Source organism: Tarenaya hassleriana, unplaced genomic scaffold (assembly GCF_000463585.1).
Source record: "Tarenaya hassleriana unplaced genomic scaffold, ASM46358v1 Cleome20, whole genome shotgun sequence".
NCBI lineage: Eukaryota > Viridiplantae > Streptophyta > Magnoliopsida > Brassicales > Cleomaceae > Tarenaya > Tarenaya hassleriana.
Window position 1 is genome coordinate 1223561 of NW_010965373.1, and position 21469 is coordinate 1245029.

Consider the following 21469-nt stretch of genomic DNA (forward strand, 5'->3'; position numbering starts at 1 on the left):
CTCAGGTTAGTCTCGGGGTAGTCGGGTTAGACTCGGGAGACAGGTAGATGTCGGGGTTAACTCTCGAGGGTGCACAGGTGAAGTTTTAGACTTCGTCGGAGAGAGTTATGTAGACGGTCTAGAGAGTCATAACTAGTCGAGGTCTTAGCTAGTCTTCGGAAAACGGAAGGTGTCGGGGACACTCGTTTTGGGTAGACTAGGTTTGCGTGTTTATTTGTTTATCACGCTGAGACGTACTTATGGTACGCTCGGTAAGAACTCTATTAGAACGACATGTTTGATACGCCTAGGATGTGTCGGGAGGTAGAGTTAACTAATGGAAGTAGACGGGAAGCGACAGCGTGCTAGGGTTGTTGGCGTGGTTTCTTCGGTGTTTTCCGGTTGCAGGTTTTGCAGGGATTTGCAGAAGAAGGTGGAGATTTGTGGAGTTTTCAGCAAATCCGCTATTGGAAGCGGAGGCTCTCGAAACCTCCCGACGAATCAGAGGGTCTCAATTAGACGGAGGGGCATTTCTGTCTTTTCGGGGTTTGTTTAATGTAACCCTAGGTTTCGTTTCGTCTCTCTCTCATTCGAACGCTTCTTCGTGTTTTACGGCCGAGAGTCTGTCTCTCGTTCCGGCGAGCTCCGCTCGGTTCTCCGGCGCCGTTCTACGGTGTCCGGCGGTTCTGGTCTGTTGTAACCCTAGCTACTAAACGCGGCTTCCTCTTCCCGAGACGTAGGCCCGAGCTTTATGCTCGGTGCTGAACTCGTAACTTCTCTGTGTCGTCTTCTTCTTTCGATCTTGCACACGAGCGTGAGTCGGAGAGAATCGGTGAGGATCTAGTCGATAATCCACTACAGTTTTTATTCGATTATTTTATATTTTAAATATTAAGTAGGTATGTATATTTTACGAATCGGCTTTTATTTTATTTTGACCGAATCCACGATTTTTGGTCCATGCATGCATGCACTTTTTTTTTTTTGAGAATAAGGTCCAAGTGTTATTACAGAAAGAGAGCACATACACATACACACACACGCATATATATATCATTATCTTTTTTTCACACATATATATATAACCACATTTATGGAATTTGAAAAAGATGCTTATGAATCTTCATATCAGCATACATTATTTATTGTAGCTGATATTATCACAAAATGTCATAGTTCTTGAAAAAACCCTTAGGAATTTAATTTCACATGGACATGGAATATCTTCCTTTTATTTTAATTTATCCAGTTAAATTAGTGAAATGCCCAAATGTTTATTTGTTTATAATAACGGTAAGATCAAATAAACCATAAAAATACTAGGTATTTGAATTTATGTTTTTTTCTATCAGTTTTGGCATAACGATGAATTTTAATCCACAAAATGTGTGAATCAGAACACCTCACAAATTTTAAAGATTAAATTATTAATTCACAATATATTTTAATGTGATTATATGAATTATATTCAATGTGATATTTTAAGTAAAATATCGCATAAGACAACACTATATTATTTACGCATATTAGCTCTATAACCAAATTCACATTACAATAAGTCGTATGAATCGAATCACTGAAAATGAATTACTCTCTGAATTGGATTTTAACTAAGTTTAGAATCAGAATAGTTGTGGGAAATGAAAATCTCGAGAATTTGTCTGTTTGATCAAAGGGATAAGACTGCTATTTGTGGGACCGACAGTTACCGACGATGTCCGAATACGACGTAGGCAGTAAAATCGGATCTCGAGCTGGACTTGGCGACATTCATCCTCTTTAAGTCATTGTCTCTCACTTGGGAAAAATAGCTTAAAACACACGCGCGAGCCACGAGTATGAAAATCTTTATTTAAGGACAATAAAAAAACACAAAAATCATTTACAATCATAATAAAAATATTATATAAAAAAGAATATATGACATTGAAAGGGATAAAAATAACAAAGATGGGATCGCGCTAAACGGGCCAAGTGGGCAATACGACGACTAGATTCAGATAGACTAGAGAAGCCCAAGCCCGCGGTAAAGACCAAGACCATCAAGGCCCAATACAATTTCCCCTGACCCATATATCTTATGCTCAACATTAATTATTGAAAAACATAAATTACAGTGTTGCCATATTAAATTGCCAAATATAGATATCTTATACCAAGACCCCGCCCATGGATCGAATCGAACGGTGGATATGGTCACTGCCCTTATGACAAATTGACTTTCTTGTCTCTTTCACAATATGGCATTGCCAACAATGGACATTTAAAGGCTTCAACTTTGAAACGATGGAGATCATTAATTAAAAAAAAAAACTCTTAGAGAATATTGTGACAAGCATGTGTAATGTTCTTCATTCGTTTTTTTTTTAAAGGTAAAACATCCAGGGATTGCATCAGACTTACCCGGAATCCACAACGTGACAATCTCGGAGGAGGAAGTGTTCTGATCGAAAGTGAAATCCACAACTATTCGAACGAAATGCACTAAACTCGGATACATGCAGATGATACTTGACGATCGGATCAATCCATCCTTCCCTTCAGGATTCTTTCCCCAACTTCAGTCGGCGTTCTTGTGGACAATATCAAAACGGAATGCGTTATGTAAACCCGGATGTCTACTTTGCCAATGCTGACTAGTTTTTGAAGTATAAAAACCCGATTTTTAAAAGCATCTTCTTCCGAGGGAAAAATGTGAAATGATGAAAAACCATGAGAGCAGGAACTTACACAACGTAGACGTGCCCTCCCCAGCCACTCAAACAGTCACGGTCGACCGATGAGAGAAGTGCTTGTGAGATTGTCTCGAACAATTCCTCGGGTTCCTGAACATCCCATTTCAAATTTGTTATGCAACGCAAATAGTTAATAGTCAGATGAAATCTTGATTCATGTGTATCATTGCATGATATATATATATATATATATATGCGTAAAAGATAAACCGGTAGCTATGGGAGAATCCATTCAGTATACACTCAGCACAACAAGTTATAATGACCATTCAGTATAATGTACTCAGCACAATATATTGAAAAGTCATCATTTAGATCACCTGAGTTTCGGGTCATCTCATTCATAGGCCAAAAGGGGTGATCCAAGAGAGAATTATAGAATCAGGTATATATTATAAGCACATGCACAAATACCAAACAGCTCCAGTGCTAAGATGTACACCTTTCAAATGAAAAGATGCTGCTTATTTATATTTTGAACCCTAGCCCTTAAGCTCCAGATACTACCATGGACCAGCAATTATCTATGCACAAGCCTTTGCATTCAAGTGAACCAGCAAGAAAAATAGGAGAATGATAAAGTATTAGAAGGGACAAACCATATCCGGTTTGTACATTGCTTCACAGGCTCCGTAAAGTGATTCAGAAGCAGTTCCAGAAACTACAAAATCTTTAGCCAGCTCCCTACATTCAGACCAAATCAAGTATTAACGATGGGCTGAAACAACATCATGTCCGAAGAATGACTTAGCATTTCACTATTCATGTCAAGTAAATAACAAAAGAAGTATCACAGCGATCTTGCAACTGTTATGTCCAGGAAAACGCCAGCTGTTAGCAGCAACTCATACAATAGACAAACACAGGCTGCAACACAACTATGATTCGACACAGGAGGCACGGGACAGGAAAAAGAAACGAACCCAACCACAGACAATTCTGGCTAAACTAACAAGTGTTGGGATTATACTTACTAACCGAAGTAGATGGCATACATGTGTAAAAGGAGATATAATGTCTCGAATAATATAGGTAATAAGGGATGCAAACGTACTTCGCTCCAATCGAATCCATGGTGCAAATGAAGGGCTTATCATCATCTCCCAATCCAGCAATCACAGGTTGGCATAGGTAAGGACCAAATCTGAAACAAAACAGACAACTAAATCATCCTACTAAAGCATGCTTCAGAACAAGAATTTGCTCTTCCTGTCCCACCCATAATCAAAACCATACTTTGACAAAACCTAAGTTGCAACAACGCAATCCTCATATCATCTTAAAATGATCGATTTACTATATAAACCTATAAAAAAAAACAACTTGATCAGAAAAAAAAACAGCAAAAAATGGGAAACAGAGACAACAAGCACTGACCTTTTCTCGTAAAGAATGGCGGAGACAAGGCTTGCGAAAGTTTCAGGCTTCATGTCTCTTTCCTCCCGAAGCTGGTATAACTTATGACGAAACACGAGTCGCTGGTACCTTCAACCAAAGACACCCAAAAAAAGAAGCCCTAGATTTCGTCAATTCACAAAAGCAAACTAAATATAGAAGAAGAAAAACCTAGAAAAATGGAATTCGCAGAAGATTGCACGACAAAATTTACAGTGTCTGGACATCAGTGGCGAGACCGGAGAGGCCGATGAAGACGCGGTCGTGGATCTTGTAGATTCTCTGGAAATCGGTGGCGATGGTCTGTAGCTGAACACCGAGTCTCCGATCACTGGCGATGGCGAAGCAGTTCTTCCCCACCATAGCCACAAGGGCACTTCCGTTGTACTCGAAGATCTGCATCGCCGTATCATTCAAACCAACATCAAGTCATCGCCGATAACAAAACAGAAGAAGGATTCCCGACAGCTACGAAACCGAGAGATATCACTTACCGACATCGGGAAATTAGGGTTTTTGGGAGAAGAATTTGGAGTTTTTCCCAACGGAGAAGAAATCAGAGCAGAAGAGAGAGACCAACAAAGGAGAAAAAAACAGTGAAGTAAATGTCACCGATGCCCGATGGCTTGGAAGAAAATCCAAGCCAAAGGTGCAATTTTTGGAACTAGTGGGGCTTAAAAGAGAAATGACAATTTATAGCCTCTTTTTCATAAATTCGCATTTTCTCCGTAAACTACTCGAAATTACAGTAAACACCCTGGAATCGAATTGGCTTGTTGCTGCATCGGTCTCACTCTCTTGAAAAATATTATGGTGATGAGAGATTGCGAATTTTCAAGTATTAAAATTTAAAACATCCTCCAGAGATGTCAAAAGAACAGTTTGTGATTTGAAAATGACTTTGTATATATAAAAATTGGATATTTCTTCCTTGTGCTTATACTAACATCATCTTTAGAACAATACATACGAACAAAAACTTTTAATTCTACATTATACGTTTCTGGATTCCTTCATCTTTGGACACCCGAATCTAGTACGGAAAGACAAAACTTGATCATCTTGCTTTCTTTCCAAACATCGAGGAACTGAAACCTTTTTGTTGTCGGACGGCTACGAAGCCAAATCACGAACCGATCACGAAGATTGGTGCTTGTCAAAAGAGCCCAATCCCGACCCATTCCGCTTCGCCGGGGAATCGGGGCGAGAACCTGTTCGACGAGAACGACGATTTCGGCGAATCCCACATCGGGGATATCGATCTCCGGCTCGACATCGACCACGGCGACGCCGTCTCCATGTCGGACCCATACTCAGGCTCCATCCTCGGCACTGTCTTTTTCCGGCCACTGATCCGACTCTTCTTTAACCGGAAAAGAGGCGTCGGGAAACACCCGGGTCCTGCAACGACATAGTCGGATCCGGGTACGGGTCCGGATCGGATCACCCTCGGGCGTTGGAGCAGCCAACGCTCGGACAAGGCACGCGGCGAGGATCGGAACGACATAGCCCGAGGACCCGGGGAGTAGAACACGGAAGCCGGTGGCGGTTTGAGCCGCGACGATGGCGACGGAGACGGGGTGGAGAACGACGGCGGAGCGAGCGGCGAGAGAGGCCGGCGATTGGCGATGAAGGAAGAAGACGGCGGCTGAATTTGCGGCGGCGGAGGATGGAGAGGCTGAGATAAGGGCTTGAGGCGGAGAGGGGAGAGTTTCTTGGGAGGATTAAGGTTGTCGGGTTGGGAAGTTTGGGTCTTGGGGACACCTGGTCGGATTTCCCAGCTGAAGGGAACGGCTCCTGGTCTCTTGAATGAATCATCTGCAATCGCCATCGTCAGAGCTCTCTGCAACTAAAAAACTGTCTGAAGAAGGAGGAGGAGGAGGACACTCCGGATTTCTTGAGATTAACGAGTTAATGTTTTTATATGCAGACAATATATATATATATATATATATATATGTGTGTGTGTGTGTGTGTGTGTGTGTATAGGTGAGTGGGGGAGAGAGAGAGAGAGAGAGAGAGAGAGAGAGATGGAGGCGAGATTGGAGGCATGAAGATGGGAGTTGGTGGCGGGAGAGATTAGGGAGGTTTATCTGCGTGTTTGACCAAGCAAATTTTGGCCCACACATTCGTCTCCCTCTCAATCATGAAATGGTCACTACAAATTTCAAAAAGAAAATATTATAATTATAGAAATTAACTCAAAACAAACAGAAATTCAAACTTAACAAATTTGCCATCCCAAAAAAAGGAAAACAAAACCTCTGATAATATTCATTTATCATCGCCGCCCGCCGTACCATATGGTAGAAAAAACAAATAACGTCGACTTATACAGATACATATATAAAATTGAAATCTCTCTCCTTTTTTTAAAGAGTATTATAATAGAGGAAAAGTCTTCATAAGGCATTGGTTCTTGCAAGAATCAGCAGACAGCAGTTAGTTAACAGATTATCTGTTCTTGTAATTAAGTTGTAACTAAGTAATTGACTTAAGTTGCCATTAACGAAGATACGTGGAAACTGTTTCAACAATAAAACCATATGGTACCATTAATATAATTTTAACATTTTATAAATTCAGCATATTCGATGAGCACCGAGTCTTCAAGGGTCCAAAGAGAGACAAAGAGTGATTTCGAAAGATCAAGTGCTGTACGAAGACCTTTTGCAGCACGCTGACGTGAAATGGGGGAAAATAAAGGAACCATTTTGAGATTGAAATTTCAAAATTTGCAATCATGGTGGACTTTTCCCCACATGAAATGCAAAAGGGTAACATCAAAATGTCATATCGGTTCGGAAAGTTTCCAACTTTCTCGACCAAATAAGTCCGAAACTGTGCCAATACATGATGGCAAAGAAAAATCAAAGTATGTATTGTATACATTTTACTTGTATACTCTTCTCTCTCTCATGGGGCTCGTCGAGGAGACGGGTACATAATAGATGATAGTCCAAGGAATCAAATGAAATACACTTTTTTTTATCATATACTCATTTCGATAAAAATTGCGGATAGGAAATGATCTGTTATTATTAGATAGAGATTAATACGTATGTGTCAATCTTATCTTATCTATGATCCCACCATGCTAAAATTGTTATCATCAAATTTTGTGGGCCGTAAGAGGCTTTTTCAGCCACTGACAATCTTGGAATGTGCAACTAGGCCTAGTTCTCTTGGGCCATGCCACGTCAGCAGGCTGGATGAACTTGGGAGCCCATATTGGAGTCCCATCCATGTAGGAATTGTGCGTCACTCTACTCAGATCTGAGCCGTCCAATTTAACGGTGAAGATCTCGCCAGCTGAAATCGCGATATCCGGGTTTGAGATTGGCTCCGCCGAGATCGCGGCGTAATTCGACGTGAACGCTACGGTTTTCCCGTCGGGGCTGAAAACCGGGTGATTCGACATCCTGCCTAAACCGGTTTCGGTTAACTTCCTCAAACCGGTACCGTTCGGGTGGATCAAGAACAGCCCGAACGATTCCGTACCCGGGTTCTCTCGATTCGACGCAAACGCGATCCAGTCTCCGTCCGGTGACCAACTACACATCGTGTCATTCCACGCGCCATCGGTTAACCGGAATAAACCACCGGTTTCGCCTTTCTCGGCGTCCATTATGTAGAGGTTCTTGTTGCCGGACATACTAGAGCGGAAAACTATCCGTTTTCCGTCGGGCGATGGCCATGGAAATGCGTTGTTTTGACCGTTCGTGGTCAGATTTCTCACCGCCTTTGATTGGTCGACGGCATCAACGTCAATGGCGATGATATCGACCTGGGTTTTCACTGATGCTAAGATCGGACCTGAACTCGTGTACACTGTTCCGGGTCGAATCGGGTCCCAAGCCGTCGAAAATGTCATTTTTCCAAAGATTTGGCGTGGATTTGTAGCGTCAGAGTTCACGACGAAGACACCAGTGTATGTGACGAATGCGATACGGTCACCGGCCGACGAAAACGACGGGAACCCACCTTCGATTCTGAAGAGAGAAAGGTCGGGCGATGATGATTTGATGTTCTCGAGGAGAAACGAAGGCCTTGTCTGTCCGTTGGCCTCCCCTCTGCAACTGTGGTATCCGACCCGTGTCGAATCAGGGGAGAGGAACGGGTTGAAATGGTGACTCTTTGGCGACACCAGACGAGTCAACTCGATGAAATCGTTCCTTTTCAGGTCGAACAGTTCCACGTGGCGGATATCCGAGCCGGGTCTCCGAGTGGCAACCGCGATGAAGTCGTGGTTGTTGGGCGACGTAGCGGGTGTGAAAGCGTGGATACCCGGTGGTGTGACTCTCTGAATCGTTACTGACTCGGTGGAGATCGATCCATTCTTCGGTAGAATCGCCCGGTACACGCTCATCCATCCGTCTTCCTCGCTTCTTCTGTGGAAATACAGAGTTGACTCGTCGACCCAACACGGCCATCCTCCGTGTTCCACCACCTTGACTCGCTGAGTCCCGTCCCGAGTCAGGAAAACGTAGATATCGGTACTGAGTTCCTCCAATTCACCGTTCCAACCCCTCTCTCCGTACGAAGCCACGGCGGTCCAGTTCCCGGAGGGAGAAACCGCGGGGCTAAAATCAGCGATTCCCGGCGGTGTCAGTCTCCGAGTTGACCCGGTCCGTAACTCGGTGGAGTAGACAGCGGCCCAGCTCGTCATCGGCTTACTCTGGACCTCGTGAGTCGACACGTAGACCAGGTAGTCCCCAGCCAAACTGGGCTTATCTTTCATCGAATTTACGGCCATACCACTCAGACGGTTGGCGCCGGATATCACCGGCACCTGGAGCCGGCTCGTCACTTGATGATCCCCCGAAACAGCGTCGTAGTATACGCTCGACGTGCCGTTTCTCTCGGTGATGTATATGAGATGCATATAAGATTGGTCATGTGGTTGGATCCCACTGTTGTTGGGTAGAAGAGAGATAAGCGCCGCAGACGGATAAGCGAAATGGCCGTTGAAATTAACGGGTACTCCATCGGTGATCCTGAGCTCGCCGGAATCCGATGGCGGACTGCGGTGGCGCGTGGGGAGCGTGAAGATATCGAACTCGTAGGACGGCCTCCCAAGCGTCGTGAACACGATGCTCTGGCCGCCACTCGAAGCCTGAGTCTCCGCCATTGCCGGTGCCCCGTGGTGGAGCAAATCGAGGAGGAGGAAGAAGAAGATAACGAGAGCGGTTTTCATGCTTTGTATTTCGTGACTGGTACATCTACGTGCATGCATGCACGTTCCTTATATATACACATTCATTTGTTTGAGAGGTGGGAGTGATGATATGTACACGTGGCATTGGTTAACATGGTATGTCGAATGATATTTGCCCTGATTTTTTAACAAAAAAAAAATATATTTGTCCTGATTGATGACAAGCATATATATTATTATATCAACCATAACGTTATCATAATCAATGGTACCACAATTACGATTCATAATTTTGTTTTATTGCCGAATATAATCCAGATTGCGATCAAGATTATTAGGATGATTTGTTTTGTTACCAATTATAATATCGACTGCGATAAAGAATATTAAGTTTTGAGATTCTTTTTTGGATTTTCATAGTTGGTACGAGATGATAAATAAAGGTAACATATTACAGTATATGGAAGCTACAGAATATATATTAATCTCATAATATATGGCATTGTTTTTTTTTTTTTGTTAACGAATATATGGCATTGTTCAAAACAGGCATCACATTAAGATAATCTGATTTCCATATATGATGATTTTGCAATTAAATAAAACAGTCAATTTCATATTTAGTCAATCTGCACCCTCTTCGTTGTCGGGGTCATGCCCTCCCCCGCGCCTTCGCATTCACACCCTATATTTAGTATATCTCTCAAATATTCAAATTTTAATATATATATATATATATACATATATCAATGATATTGTTTTTTTTAATAATATTCCCTCACATTGGATATTATTCTTGATACGTCACGATTTTCAATACGATCAATTTTGGTTTCTTTGCTATTTTTCTTTTCACCTATTTATTTGCTAATTAACGTCTTCTTTTGGGTTCTCTTGCGGCCTAAAGTATAACAATTAAATAAAGGGACAATGTAGAAAAAAAACATAGAATTTTGACAAATAAATACACAAACTTTTATTTTAATAATAAAATACACCAATTTTTATATGCGCAAACCTCCACGAAGAATAACGACGTCAAAAAAATAACGAAACTATTAATACGTTATGTACAATTATATATAAATATTATATTATTTGTTTAATAAACCCATTATGTTTAGTGAATTTATTATTAATCTTGTTTAGTGATTTTTTTTTTTAAGTTCAAAACATAATATATATGATTAGTGAATTTATTATAAAACTTGTTTAGTGATTTTGTTTTTTGATATTCAAAACATAATATATTTGCATTTTAAGGATTTCACTTTTCATATATATATTATGTTTTGAACATAAAAAAACAAAATCACTAAACAAGGTTAATAATAAATTTATTAAATATAATTAATGACATGGTTTTATTAAACAAATGATATGATATTTATATATAACTAACTGTACATGATGTGTTGATAGTTTCGTTATTTTTTTTATGTTGTTACTGTTTGTTTGTGGAGATTTAGGCTAACAATATAAAATTTGGTATATTTTATTACCAAAATGAAAGTTTGTGTATTTATTTATCAAATACACAAAGTTCAGAATTTTTTTTACCATTGGCCCTTAAATAAAATATAGATAAATCTGAAAATAATATATAAATTAATAAGATTTGGCAATATTCCATGGGTTTTCGGAACCAAATATATATTTATAAGATATTAAGATTTTAATATATTTTTACTTACAAATGGTTAAGCTCGGTTGAATTGCACTTGGGCCTATTGAGTCGTATATACAATCAGCCCAATCTGCTCTTCTTTCGTAAAGTCGGCCCAATGTGTCATAACTAATTAATTTCGCTTCAATTAGGGTTTGCTGTCAAACCGCCGGAGAAACTCTGCCGGACAAAATATGTGCCTCCGGCGAAGCTATGTTGGTGCGATCTCCGCCGAAATCTCGTGCGCAGTCCAGTCTCTGTCGGTCTACGTTGATTCTCCTCCTGTCTCCATAAGCTTCATTCGCATCTTTCTTCTCTGCATCTCAAAAAAGCTATATGTCTCCGTGGCATTGCATAAGATTTCGACGAGGGTTTGATTCTATGTCTAAGCCCCTAACCCTAATTCATCAGGGGAAACGTAGAAGTAGATGGATTTGAGCCTGGGTTTGAAGCCGACGAAGCTAACCTGAACCAGTTAACTTACGATGTCTCGAAACTGGGTTTGAACTTTGAAGCTGACAAATTCGTCATCAGGGTTATGTTCTGATGTCTAGTAGTGGAACTGTTTTCCGTGTTTTTGTTCCTTAGATTCTGCATTCCTCGTCTGTTTCAGACAGGCTGCAGAGTGTTACACACGTAATAAGGAGCGAACGCTGATTACGCCGCATGCACTTACAGTAGAATGAGAAACCAAGGCTACTGTTTGTCTAAGCTAAAGAATGGCTTGAAAAATCTTCGGAAGAGTGAAGAGGCGGTGTATTTGTACAATTCATCCTCCTTAGCTTCACCTCTCTTGAAATCTCTAGACTCAGTCTTTTCTTCTCCAGAAACTCGGGCAAGAAGGCGTGAATTTGCCCAATTCTTGCAGCTATCTGTGACAGATGATCCATTGTCGTATTACAAGAAGGTTCATGGTCAGATTTTAGCTTTGGGTTTTGAATCGGATACGTATCTGGGTAATATTTTAATGAATGTGTACTCCAAAGCTGATGACATCGGTTCTGTGCGTAAGCTGTTCGGCCGAATGCCTGATAGAAACTTGGTTACTTGGTCTACCATGATTTCTGCGTGTACCCAGCATGAATTTTATGAGGAGGCTTTGGTAGCGTTCTCGGCATTTTCGAGAATGCGGAAGTACAATCCAAACGAATACATTTTGTCGAGTGTTATTCGTGCTTGCTCGCGGTTGGATGGCAGTGAACGTTCACTTGGGTTTCAAATGCATGGTTTTGTTGTTAAGCGTGGTTTTGACCGAGATCTTTATGTTGGTACCTCATTGATTGATTTTTATCTGATGGAAGATGATATTGATTCGGCAATGCTTGTTTTTGATGCTTTACCGGAGAAATCGACTGTGACTTGGACAACACTGATCAGCGGGTGTGCTAAAAGGGGAAGAAGCGAGGTTTCTTTGCAGTTGTTCTATCAGGTAAGGGAAAGTAACATCGTTCCCGATGGATTTATCCTTTCAACCGGTTTGAGTGCATGCTCAATGCTCAAGTTTGTGGAAGGCGGGAAGCAGATCCATGCATATGTCATAAGACACAGACACGAGATGGATGTCTCTCTGATGAATGTGATTATAGATTTATATGTGAAGTGCGCCAAAGTCACAGCTGCTCGAAAGCTTTTCGATGGAATGGTGACTAAAAATATCATTTCTTGGACCACAATGCTGTCTGGTTACATGCAGAACTCACTTCATGAGAAAGCTAAAGAATTGTTTTCTCAGATGTCATTGTTTGGTCTAAAGCCTGATATGTTTGCTTGCTCTAGCATACTCACATCTTGTGCCTCAATTCGGGATCTACAATATGGTAGAAAAGTGCATGTTTACACTATCAAATCCAATCTTGAAACAGATAGCTATGTGAGAAACAGCTTGATAGACATGTATGCAAAATGTGATTCTTTGATTGATGCCAGAAAAGTTTTCAATCTTGCAACTGACCGTCACGTGGTTTTCTTTAATGCGATGATTGAAGGTTACTCAAGGCATGGGGAGCTATCTGAGGTGTTGAATATTTTTCGCGATATGAGGTTCAGATCTGTTCAGCCTATGCCATTGACCTTTGTCAGTCTTCTGGGTGCTTCGGCTTCTTTGTCAAACCTAGAGCTAAACGAGCAACTCCATGGGCTGATGTTCAAGTATGGGGTATGCTTTGATATCTTTGTCGGGAGTGCCTTAATTGATGCTTACTCAAAGTGCTCTTGCATCAAGGATTCCAGGCTTGTGTTTGAGGAGATGAAAGAGAAAGACATAGTTGTCTGGAACGCAATGTTTACAGGTTATTTCCAGCAATCAGAGAACGAGGAAGCATTCAAACTGTATGCTGAGTTGCAGTTATCAGGTGAAAAACCCGATGAATTTACTTTTGCTGCTCTGTTTACAGCAGCCAGCAACTTGGCAAGCCTCCGATTGGGTCAAGAGTTACATTGCCAACTCATTAAGACAGGCCTAGAATCTAACCTTACAAATGCCGTGGTTGATATGTATTCCAAATGTGGAAGTCCTGAAGAGGCTTACAAGGCGTTTACTTCAGCAGCATCTAGAGATGCTGTTTGTTGGAATTCTGTCATATCATCATATGCGAACCACGGAGAAGGCCGAAAAGCTCTCCAGGTGCTGGAAAGAATGATGAATGAGGGAATAGAACCCAATTACATCACATTTGTGGAAATTCTTTCGGCGTGTAGCCATGCTGGGCTCGTCGAAGACGGGCTCAAGCACTTTGAGTCGATGCTCCGACTTGGCATTGACCCGGGAACTGAGCACTATGCTTGTATAGTATCTCTTCTAGGCCGTGCTGGTAGGTTAAACGAGGCAAAGGAGTTTATCGAGGCAATGCCCACGAGACCAGCTGCAACGATATGGAGGAGCTTGCTGAGTGTATGCGTGACTGTGGGAAACATCGAACTGGCGGAACATGCGGCAGAAATGGCGATTTCGTCTGACCCAACAGACAGCGGATCGTTTATTCAACTTTCCAACATGTATGCATCCAAAGGCAAGTGGGCTGATGTGAAAAAGATAAGAGAGAGAATGAAGTCTGAGGGCGTGGTGAAAGAACCTGGAAGAAGTTGGATTGAGATAAATAATGAGACGCATGCCTTTTTGTCAAGAGACAAATCTCACAGCAAGGCGGACCAGATTTACAGAGTGCTAGACGATTTGTTCGTGCAAATTAAAGGTGCTAGTTATCTGCTGGAAGCTGCTTTGATTCCATTGGATGGTTGAGTGAGTTCTGTCTGAAAGGGGCTAATGCGAAGGAGGTTGTCTTCAGCTCTTGATCCGTAATTACACACAAATCCTGTGTTAATCAGTGTTTTTTTTTTTGTGTTCATTGCACTAAGAGTGAATGCAATACAAGGTGCTGAGACAAACCCTCCTGCTTCAATCCTTCTGTTCATAACTTTGAGGCAAGTTCCAGATTTTGAGGAACGATATGCTTTTTCTTCTTCTGGATAATCTATAATCTTGTTTTTTTTTTATAATTGCAGATGGCAAGGATTAAGGAGAACAAATTTACGGTGCATCATCTGGGTTTTGTCAAGGTAAAATCCATGTGTCAAATGTTTTTTTTTTCTTCCAGTTTCATGAACTCGAGTTATTTAGTCGTTGAAATCCTTTTTTGTAGCTCTGAGAAGGGAGGCTCAATGGTTGAACTGAAGATGAGTTTTATTTTATTCTTGTAAAATAAAAATATAAATATATTTGAATATTGGCTAGATATGCTTTTTTTTTTGTCACAATAAAAGAAACAAGAGTTGAGGTCCTTAGAGAATCGGTTCGCTGGCCTCCGGCTCAGGAGCAGTCAAGAGGATGGTGCTGAGGGGGTTGCCCCTCGGGGATGGTGCCGATGGAGGCTTCGTTGCATCAGCGACCGGAATTTCCCCGGAGAGCCGCCCTGGCTGCCACGTGTCCTCTGCTGAGACCGGTAGAAGAACACATGCGCTTAGGACCAAAACCACCGTTGCGATCAGCAAGGCCTTCCTCATTGTCTGTTTTCTTCTTGTGTTGTTTTACTAACAAAATATTTAGGAAGAGCAAAAAGATGATATATGCGATGCAAGTGAATGTATGTATGTCTGTGTGTATATATAGATATATTGTGGTGGAACAAAATCTTTGTAAGATTATTTGAATCAAATCTTACAAAATCTTCATTTGGATTCCTAGATGGTACAAAATCTTATCTGATGATACAAGCAATTTTATTTGAATCAAATCTGATTTAAAATTGATTGAATACAATTTTTTATAAGATTAAATTAATTGAATATTAATTTAATTGGAGCAAAATGAAGATAGTAAAAAATAAAATAAATATTTGTATCTTTTAAGAAGGATTGAATTAAAATTGAATATATCTATATTTTTAACAAAATTAAAAACATAATAAAAAAAGAATCAAAATAAGGATTATATTTTTAAAGAACGATTTTTTTTTTGGTATAGCAAAAAGGAAAGTGGTATTGTTTATAGATATTTGTTCACATGCTCCAATCCAATCAGAATGTCCATCAATTGTAATGATAATATATACATTGTACGCAGTAATCTGAATAAAACATGATTCGAGTAGACCCAGACCGGGCATGGGGTCGGATAGGACTGGACACGGGTCGGGTATCCGCTATTTTAGAGATACCCATCTTCGTCTTCGACTTTACGGATTTCATGAAAATAATGTCTCATTCTCTATCTCATTAACATCGGGTACCCGTCGACCGGATATCCGTGATTAAGAGACGGATACTCACGGATACCTGTACCTGTAAAAAATATATTTTTTAAATAAATATAAATCAAATATTTAGTAAAATTATATTATTTAATTCAAAAATATATTTAAAATATAAAAAATATATATATCTTTGAATATATGTAGATTTTTAAAAGTTTTTTAAATATATATGTTAATTTTTAAAAGTTAAAACCTAATATTTAAATAAATAATTAAAAAAATATAGAAATATCTGATATTTTTATATATTTACGGGTATCTGTGGATACCCATCTTCGTAAAAATGAAACTTGTATCCGTCTTTATGTCATTTTTATGTACTCGTCTTCGTCTTCATTCGACCAGAGGCGAGTACCCGTTTTTCGAATATCCACGAGATCGGGTATCCGCAAACCCGCGGGTAACGGGTATAAATGTCCAGCCCTAAGACCCAGCACAGAACCGAACAAAGAAATCACCAAAAAATCATGACAATCTCTACACCATCCTCAAGTTCTTCATTATCCGGAAATGGACAAATGTTGCAATGAAATCAAAAGGGCACAAACGCATCTGATGAGACATCTGTAAACATATAGATTTTTAAAAGTTTTAAAAATATATATGTTAATTTTTAAAAATTAAAACCTAATATTTACATAAATAAATAAAAAATATAAAAATATTTGATATTTTTATATATTTACAGATACATGTGGATACCCATCTTTGTAAAAGTGTAAAAATAAAACTCGTACCCATCTTCATTGTCATTTTTATGTACCCGTTTTCGTCTTCATTCAGAAACGAATATCCCTTTTTTGGGTATCCACGAGATCGGATACTCGTAAATCCGCGGGTAACGAATACAAATGCCCAGCCCTAGGGTCGGACGCTCATCTGTCCGGTTCATGTATCAGAAGAATACTCGAAATTTCGGATTCCCATGGCCAACACATTGACGTCGAATAACATCAATAAATAAAAGGGAAAGTGAAACAAAGAGAACATGATTTGTGTTGGAAAGAACGGTTATTACAACATTCCCCATATCTGTGGAGGGGATATGAAAGAATCGAGACAATGGAACTGGAGGAGGGCATACATATGCGCTTGCAGAGAAAGCATTTGTACAATCCCGTAACAAACAAGAACACAGTACAAACCTCTTCAATGGTCTCTAATCATCAGGTGGGCAAAAAGCCATTGGATTAAAGCCCTGGATTCAAGAATGCAGAGAAGAAAGAAGCATATCTTACCAAGGGTTTGCCATATATATATATATATATAGATTCCATTCTCTGCCCCTTTAGTATTATGTGTGGATGCAATTTCCTCTACCACGAAAATGAAAGATTTCAGAGCGAGCTTGTGTGATTGTTCAGGCAAATACATAGATCAAAGGTGATGATGCTCTTAAGAGAGCTCCTCTTTGTTGAACTTGTTCCAAGCTTCCTGCTCAATGCAATTATTATTATTAAATTCAGTGCTGCGGTTCACTGCAAAGGCATGTATGCGGGATAAACGCAGTAATCAAACCACTCGAAGAACAAAAGCACAAACTGGTCAATGGCAGCTGCTGAAAACTGTTCATAACATCTATTCCTGTGTCGGGTAGTCTGAAACCTCGGTGCTGGTGAATTGTATGATAACTAAACCCATATGCCATGTCCCAAATACGTCTACCGGCTTAGAAAACTGTGCATGGACATCAGGCACCGAGAATATACCTTAAGAATGTCGAAGACCTTTTCGGCAATATACTTTTGTTCAAGGGTAGCTCCTTTCTGTTGAACTTTATCAGGGTGAACATACAGTGTCGCTTTTCTATATACTTTCTTGACTGCTGTGGAAGTGATCAAATCCGTCAGAGAAACTGGCTGCCAACCACATTCTGGCCAGAGTACCTGCATCATGGATCCAGAATGGGAACTGCAGGTGATATATATATATGTGTGTGTGTGTGTATGATGAGATTTTCTTTTAAAGAAAAGAGAACGTACAATCTGCAATGAAGATAACAATGCACGCATGTTGCCTTCTTTCCCAGCAGCCCAGCGCTTTATCTCAGCATTGATTGTCTCAGCAATCCTCTGGAAAGCAAATTTATGCATTAGAGCATTCTCATTGTAACCTTAATTATGTGGACAGATGAAAGGGAACAAAAGCGGGCATTTGAGCACATGAACAGAGGCACTGGAGTCTGGAAACAAGCCGAAAACCCAAAATTCCCCCATTTGAGAAAGGAGATATAAACATATGAAAATCAAACAAATCATTTGCCACACGCTACTTACACTCCTTTCTTCTTGTTCAAGCTGAGTTTGACGATCTCGGTGATTCATATCAGCCACAGCCTGTGCCTATACATAAAAACATACTGAATAGTGTAAAATCATCTGGTGCTAAAATTTACACATAGTAAAAACTAAAATTTCATGAGCAACAGCAACATATATCAACTAAAAGTTGGTTAAATATGCAGATTTGTTGAGAGATACAGTTAAATAATGACGCACAAAACCACTGGGACAAACTGTAGCTGAAAGAAAAAAACTAGAAAATCACAGAAAGAAGAGAAAGTGGTTTGGGTATATTCCAGTGATTCAACTCATTTTCCAGGGAACTTAGGTAAAATTCGGAACATAGAGGTGTTGAGGTTCAAGAAAAAGCCAAATTCATAGATGGGTTTACCCTAGAAAATTCTAGTCTGAATTTAATTCACAGATGTTAGATCTCAGAAGGGATATCATAAATATGTTGCTGAATAAGGTTGTTCCAGGAGAATTCAAAGAAAACTAAAACCACCATGAAGCTTACAACACGGTTCTTCGTTCTACGTTCACGATCCCATCTAGCATTTCGTCTTTCTTCACTTTCCCCCGGAATGTCCTCGAATTCTCCAAATAAAGGGTCAGCTGTAGGGAGGAAGCATGTCTTCGAAAAGTCAGCAGTGAGCAAACGATTACCATTAATGATAGGCTGTCATTGATAGCATGCTATTTACCTCCAAAAACTGAAGAAAAATCATCCACCAAATTAGCTGGAGGAACAGGCTTCTTCGCACTAGATTGAACCCCATTAGATGTCTTCTTTGCGTTAAATACTGGCTTGCTAAAAATCTGTATAAACAAGGGAGAACAAGGAATACAGAATCATAAAAATATTTAACATAAAAGTGTGGAAATTTAGTTTATTTTGAAAGTAGTTCTTACATCAGTAGTAGCCCGAGATTTTGGTGCACTGCTAGAGCGGGACACAGAGCTGGAAAAGAAGTCGAGGTCATCTACACTAGTTTGTTGTTTCTTTGTTCTAACATCTTCAGCTTCGTTATATTTATTAGGTCGCTCCCTACCCATTGCAAACTCTTCAAGTGCATCTATCGAAGACATTCCTGAGCTCTTAACTGTGCCAAAAAGTATTTTTTAATTCAGCATCCAACAAGAAAGTAAAGTCCTACTCCAGAATGATCTCACAATCACATTAACAGAAAGAGAACAACCTTCATTTACTTTTTGTGCTGGTTTAGGTGGAGGCCGGAGTTTTGTTGAAGTTTGTGAAGAATTTGAAGGCTTTGTCCCATTAGAACTCACTGAAAATGCAAAGTCTTCCAGTGGATCCACAAATACACCCGAAGAAGAATGCCCCGAAGCTGAAGTTGATTCTAGAACTACAAAAGGGTCGTCGACAGCAGTAGTTGATTTGGCAGTCCTGATGCAAAAGACAGTCGAAATCGCCAAGGGAAATTATCAAAACAGTATTAATTAAGCCTATGCCTTTCGAAAGATTATCTCAGACACCACTAAATATTGCAACACATGACAGACCTCGCAATCTCATATATCATTTCCAAAAATGTAATAGAGAATCTAATCAAAATCAATAAAGATTTGCGCCAATCATCAACTCTCAAGAAAAAAGTATCGGATCACACAATGTATCGTAAAACCATAGCGTACCCGCTACTTGGTGGAGCACTTTCACCAAACCCGGGAATCAATTCATCAAAATCAGCTGCATCCTTCGCCAAGTTACCCGAACTGTTCTGGTTCCAGCTCTTCGATTTAGTACCAAATTGGCTAAAATCACCCAATAGATCATCTACAGAACCATTTTGCTTCGCCGGCGAAGAGAATGATCCAAATATATCATCTTTATCAACGCTAGGAGAGATCTTCGACTTCATCGTACCATCAAATATATCATCACCATAACCATTAATCGAAGTGGCGTTTTTCGCTCCCGAATTCCCCACATTTGGGAACATCAAGTCATCACCAAACGAGGGTTTACTATTACCAGACGTATTGGAAGACTTGTTTAAACCACCGAAAGCACCGAAATCGTCAAACCCACCAGAATTCATGTCTACCCTATGTACGGGTTTCGATTTAGAGAAGATGTCGTCGCCGTCAAACAACGACGCATTACCAGAATCCGCGTTCTTAGATCTATCCGAAGAATACGAGGTAGGTTTTGTGTTTATGTTCGAACCAAAATGCCAGCTCTGTCCATTGTTAGGGTTCGCCGATCGCTTCGCCGCCGCCATCGGAGCGGATTTCCCTTGAGGCTTTAGCCCATAACGCTCCGTAAGAACACCGAATTCGTCCATCACAGCTGTTGATCGATCAAAACAAACAAACCAATTCCTAACGAATAAACCTATGGAAAAAGCCCTGTCAGATCGATCCGGGGAAAATCCAAGATCATACGCGTAATACCACGATAAAGGGGAGATCTGGAGGTCCTTCTCCTGGTATTATCGATAATTACGAGAGAAGGAGAAGAGAGGGAAGGGACAATGGAGAAGAAGGGAGAAACAAAGACCGCAGGAGCGAGAAGTTTCCCGGGAATTCAGAGCCGGGAAACCGAGAATTTTCCGGCTCCGTTTTCTTTTCTGAATTATTCGCAAGGCTGCGACGGTGAGTGGACACGACGACTTAAAAGCGGCATGGTAATGGTGGTAGGGCCCACGACAGATGGCTTTGCTTTAAAATTTCCACTTTTTTTTGTTTTTTTTATTTATCTTCGTATTGTTGTCAATAATTTCATCTTCTGCTAATCATTAAAATTAATTATTTTCCCCATATTAAGAAAATTACGATCATCAATCGTATTATTATTTGTAGCTTGATTTTCAAATCTCTCAACTCGGAAATTATTTCCATTATTAATGATTATTAGTTAGTAACAAATAAATAATGGTAAGTGAAATATAATTATATGAATTTGTATAGTTAAAAAAAAAGTTTGTCGGTGCATCGGTTGGGTTGGTGCATGGTGGACTATCAAATATATCGTGGGCTTTGTAAATTGCCATTGGGCCCATTTATCAACACTTTTGAACAAAACGCTGCGTTTCGTCGTCCTGTCTCTCGCCTCGCCATCATCGTTTCTGGAAAACGGGAACATGAAAATCCAAAGCATTGCTCCTTTATATTGCAATGCTCCCTCCCTGTGGCGTGTATATATAAACGTATGTGTATGCATATATTTGCTGTTGATACGTTTGAATGCCAATGAGATATACATATACCAGTGTGTAAGAAAACATAGAGAAACTTTCTCTAAGAACATGACTGCAGATTAAGCTGAAAAGGAAACTGGTCTTATAATTTGGAGAGGTTCAGCTCGTCTTTCTTCACTTTCCCCCGGAATGTCCTCGAATTCTCCAAATAAAGGGTCAGCTGTAGGGAGGAAGCATGTCTTCGAAAAGTCAGCAGTGAGCAAACGATTACCATTAATGATAGGCTGTCATTGATAGCATGCTATTTACCTCCAAAAACTGAAGAAAAATCATCCACCAAAT

The 21469-nt window shown here is 40.2% G+C and overlaps 5 protein-coding genes across 8 annotated transcripts; 1 reads left to right on the forward strand and 4 right to left on the reverse strand.

Annotated features, from left to right (window-relative positions):
* Nucleotides 1-2270: 2270 nt before the first annotated feature.
* Nucleotides 2271-4722, reverse strand: LOC104813671 (proteasome subunit beta type-3-A-like). Of its 2 annotated transcripts, XM_010541358.2 has the most exons (7): nt 4604-4722; nt 4324-4505; nt 4092-4199; nt 3769-3858; nt 3314-3398; nt 2710-2804; nt 2271-2551 (listed from the first exon to the last, which is right to left on the reverse strand). In XM_010541358.2, the coding sequence occupies exons 1-7, from the start codon at nt 4607-4609 to the stop codon at nt 2503-2505; spliced, it is 615 nt and encodes a 204-aa protein (XP_010539660.1). In that variant the 5' UTR covers nt 4610-4722; the 3' UTR covers nt 2271-2502. The 2 variants fall into 2 exon arrangements, with proteins under 2 accessions (XP_010539660.1, XP_010539661.1); XM_010541359.1 differs by lacking the exon at nt 4604-4722 and having other exon boundaries at nt 4324-4511.
* A 253-nt stretch (nt 4723-4975) lies between these two features.
* LOC104813672 (proline-rich receptor-like protein kinase PERK10) lies at nt 4976-6112 on the reverse strand. Its single transcript, XM_010541360.2, has one exon. The coding sequence runs from the start codon at nt 5938-5940 to the stop codon at nt 5266-5268; it is 675 nt and encodes a 224-aa protein (XP_010539662.1). The 5' UTR covers nt 5941-6112; the 3' UTR covers nt 4976-5265.
* Nucleotides 6113-7185: 1073 nt separating this feature from the next.
* On the reverse strand, nt 7186-9240 carry LOC104813673. The gene has a single exon (XM_010541361.1). It carries the CDS (start codon nt 9238-9240, stop codon nt 7222-7224), a length of 2019 nt encoding a protein of 672 aa, XP_010539663.1. The 3' UTR covers nt 7186-7221.
* Nucleotides 9241-11111: 1871 nt separating this feature from the next.
* On the forward strand, nt 11112-15090 carry LOC104813674 (pentatricopeptide repeat-containing protein At4g39530). 2 transcript variants are annotated; one of them, XR_002024225.1, is made up of 3 exons: nt 11112-14304; nt 14435-14488; nt 14572-15090. XR_002024225.1 is itself a non-coding variant. In XM_019202574.1 (2 exons), the coding sequence occupies exon 1, from the start codon at nt 11616-11618 to the stop codon at nt 14169-14171; it is 2556 nt and encodes an 851-aa protein (XP_019058119.1). In that variant the 5' UTR covers nt 11112-11615; the 3' UTR covers nt 14172-14206; nt 14288-14353. The 2 variants fall into 2 exon arrangements, 1 of the variants encoding a protein (XP_019058119.1); XM_019202574.1 differs by lacking the exons at nt 14435-14488; nt 14572-15090 and having other exon boundaries at nt 11112-14206; nt 14288-14353.
* A 1528-nt stretch (nt 15091-16618) lies between these two features.
* LOC104813676 (auxilin-related protein 1) lies at nt 16619-20564 on the reverse strand. 2 transcript variants are annotated; one of them, XM_010541365.1, is made up of 9 exons: nt 19620-20564; nt 19163-19371; nt 18876-19066; nt 18668-18782; nt 18481-18578; nt 17958-18023; nt 17664-17753; nt 17391-17567; nt 16619-17115 (listed from the first exon to the last, which is right to left on the reverse strand). In XM_010541365.1, the coding sequence occupies exons 1-9, from the start codon at nt 20270-20272 to the stop codon at nt 17077-17079; spliced, it is 1638 nt and encodes a 545-aa protein (XP_010539667.1). In that variant the 5' UTR covers nt 20273-20564; the 3' UTR covers nt 16619-17076. The 2 variants fall into 2 exon arrangements, with proteins under 2 accessions (XP_010539667.1, XP_010539668.1); XM_010541366.2 differs by lacking the exon at nt 16619-17115 and having other exon boundaries at nt 17399-17592.
* Between the last annotated feature and the right edge of the window lie 905 nt (nt 20565-21469).

Bases quoted from the DNA above. Each gene is read 5' to 3' on its own strand.
- LOC104813671 (XM_010541358.2), bottom strand. The intron at 2,805-3,313 runs GTTTGTCCCTTC...TGGGATGTTCAG, and splicing joins CAATGTACAAACCGGATATG to GAACCCGAGGAATTGTTCGA. The intron at 2,552-2,709 runs GTAAGTTCCTGC...ATTGTCCACAAG, and splicing joins GGAGGGCACGTCTACGTTGT to AACGCCGACTGAAGTTGGGG.
- LOC104813672 (XM_010541360.2), bottom strand. From the start codon at position 5,940: ATGGCGATTGCAGATGATTCATTCAAGAGACCAGGAGCCGTTCCCTTC.
- LOC104813673 (XM_010541361.1), bottom strand. From the start codon at position 9,240: ATGGCGGAGACTCAGGCTTCGAGTGGCGGCCAGAGCATCGTGTTCACG.
- LOC104813674 (XM_019202574.1), top strand. From the start codon at position 11,616: ATGAGAAACCAAGGCTACTGTTTGTCTAAGCTAAAGAATGGCTTGAAA.
- LOC104813676 (XM_010541365.1), bottom strand. From the start codon at position 20,272: ATGGACGAATTCGGTGTTCTTACGGAGCGTTATGGGCTAAAGCCTCAA. The intron at 18,579-18,667 runs GTAAATAGCATG...TCCTCCCTACAG, and splicing joins TTTTTCTTCAGTTTTTGGAG to CTGACCCTTTATTTGGAGAA. The intron at 18,024-18,480 runs GTAAGCTTCATG...TTTTATGTATAG, and splicing joins GTAGAACGAAGAACCGTGTT to GCACAGGCTGTGGCTGATAT.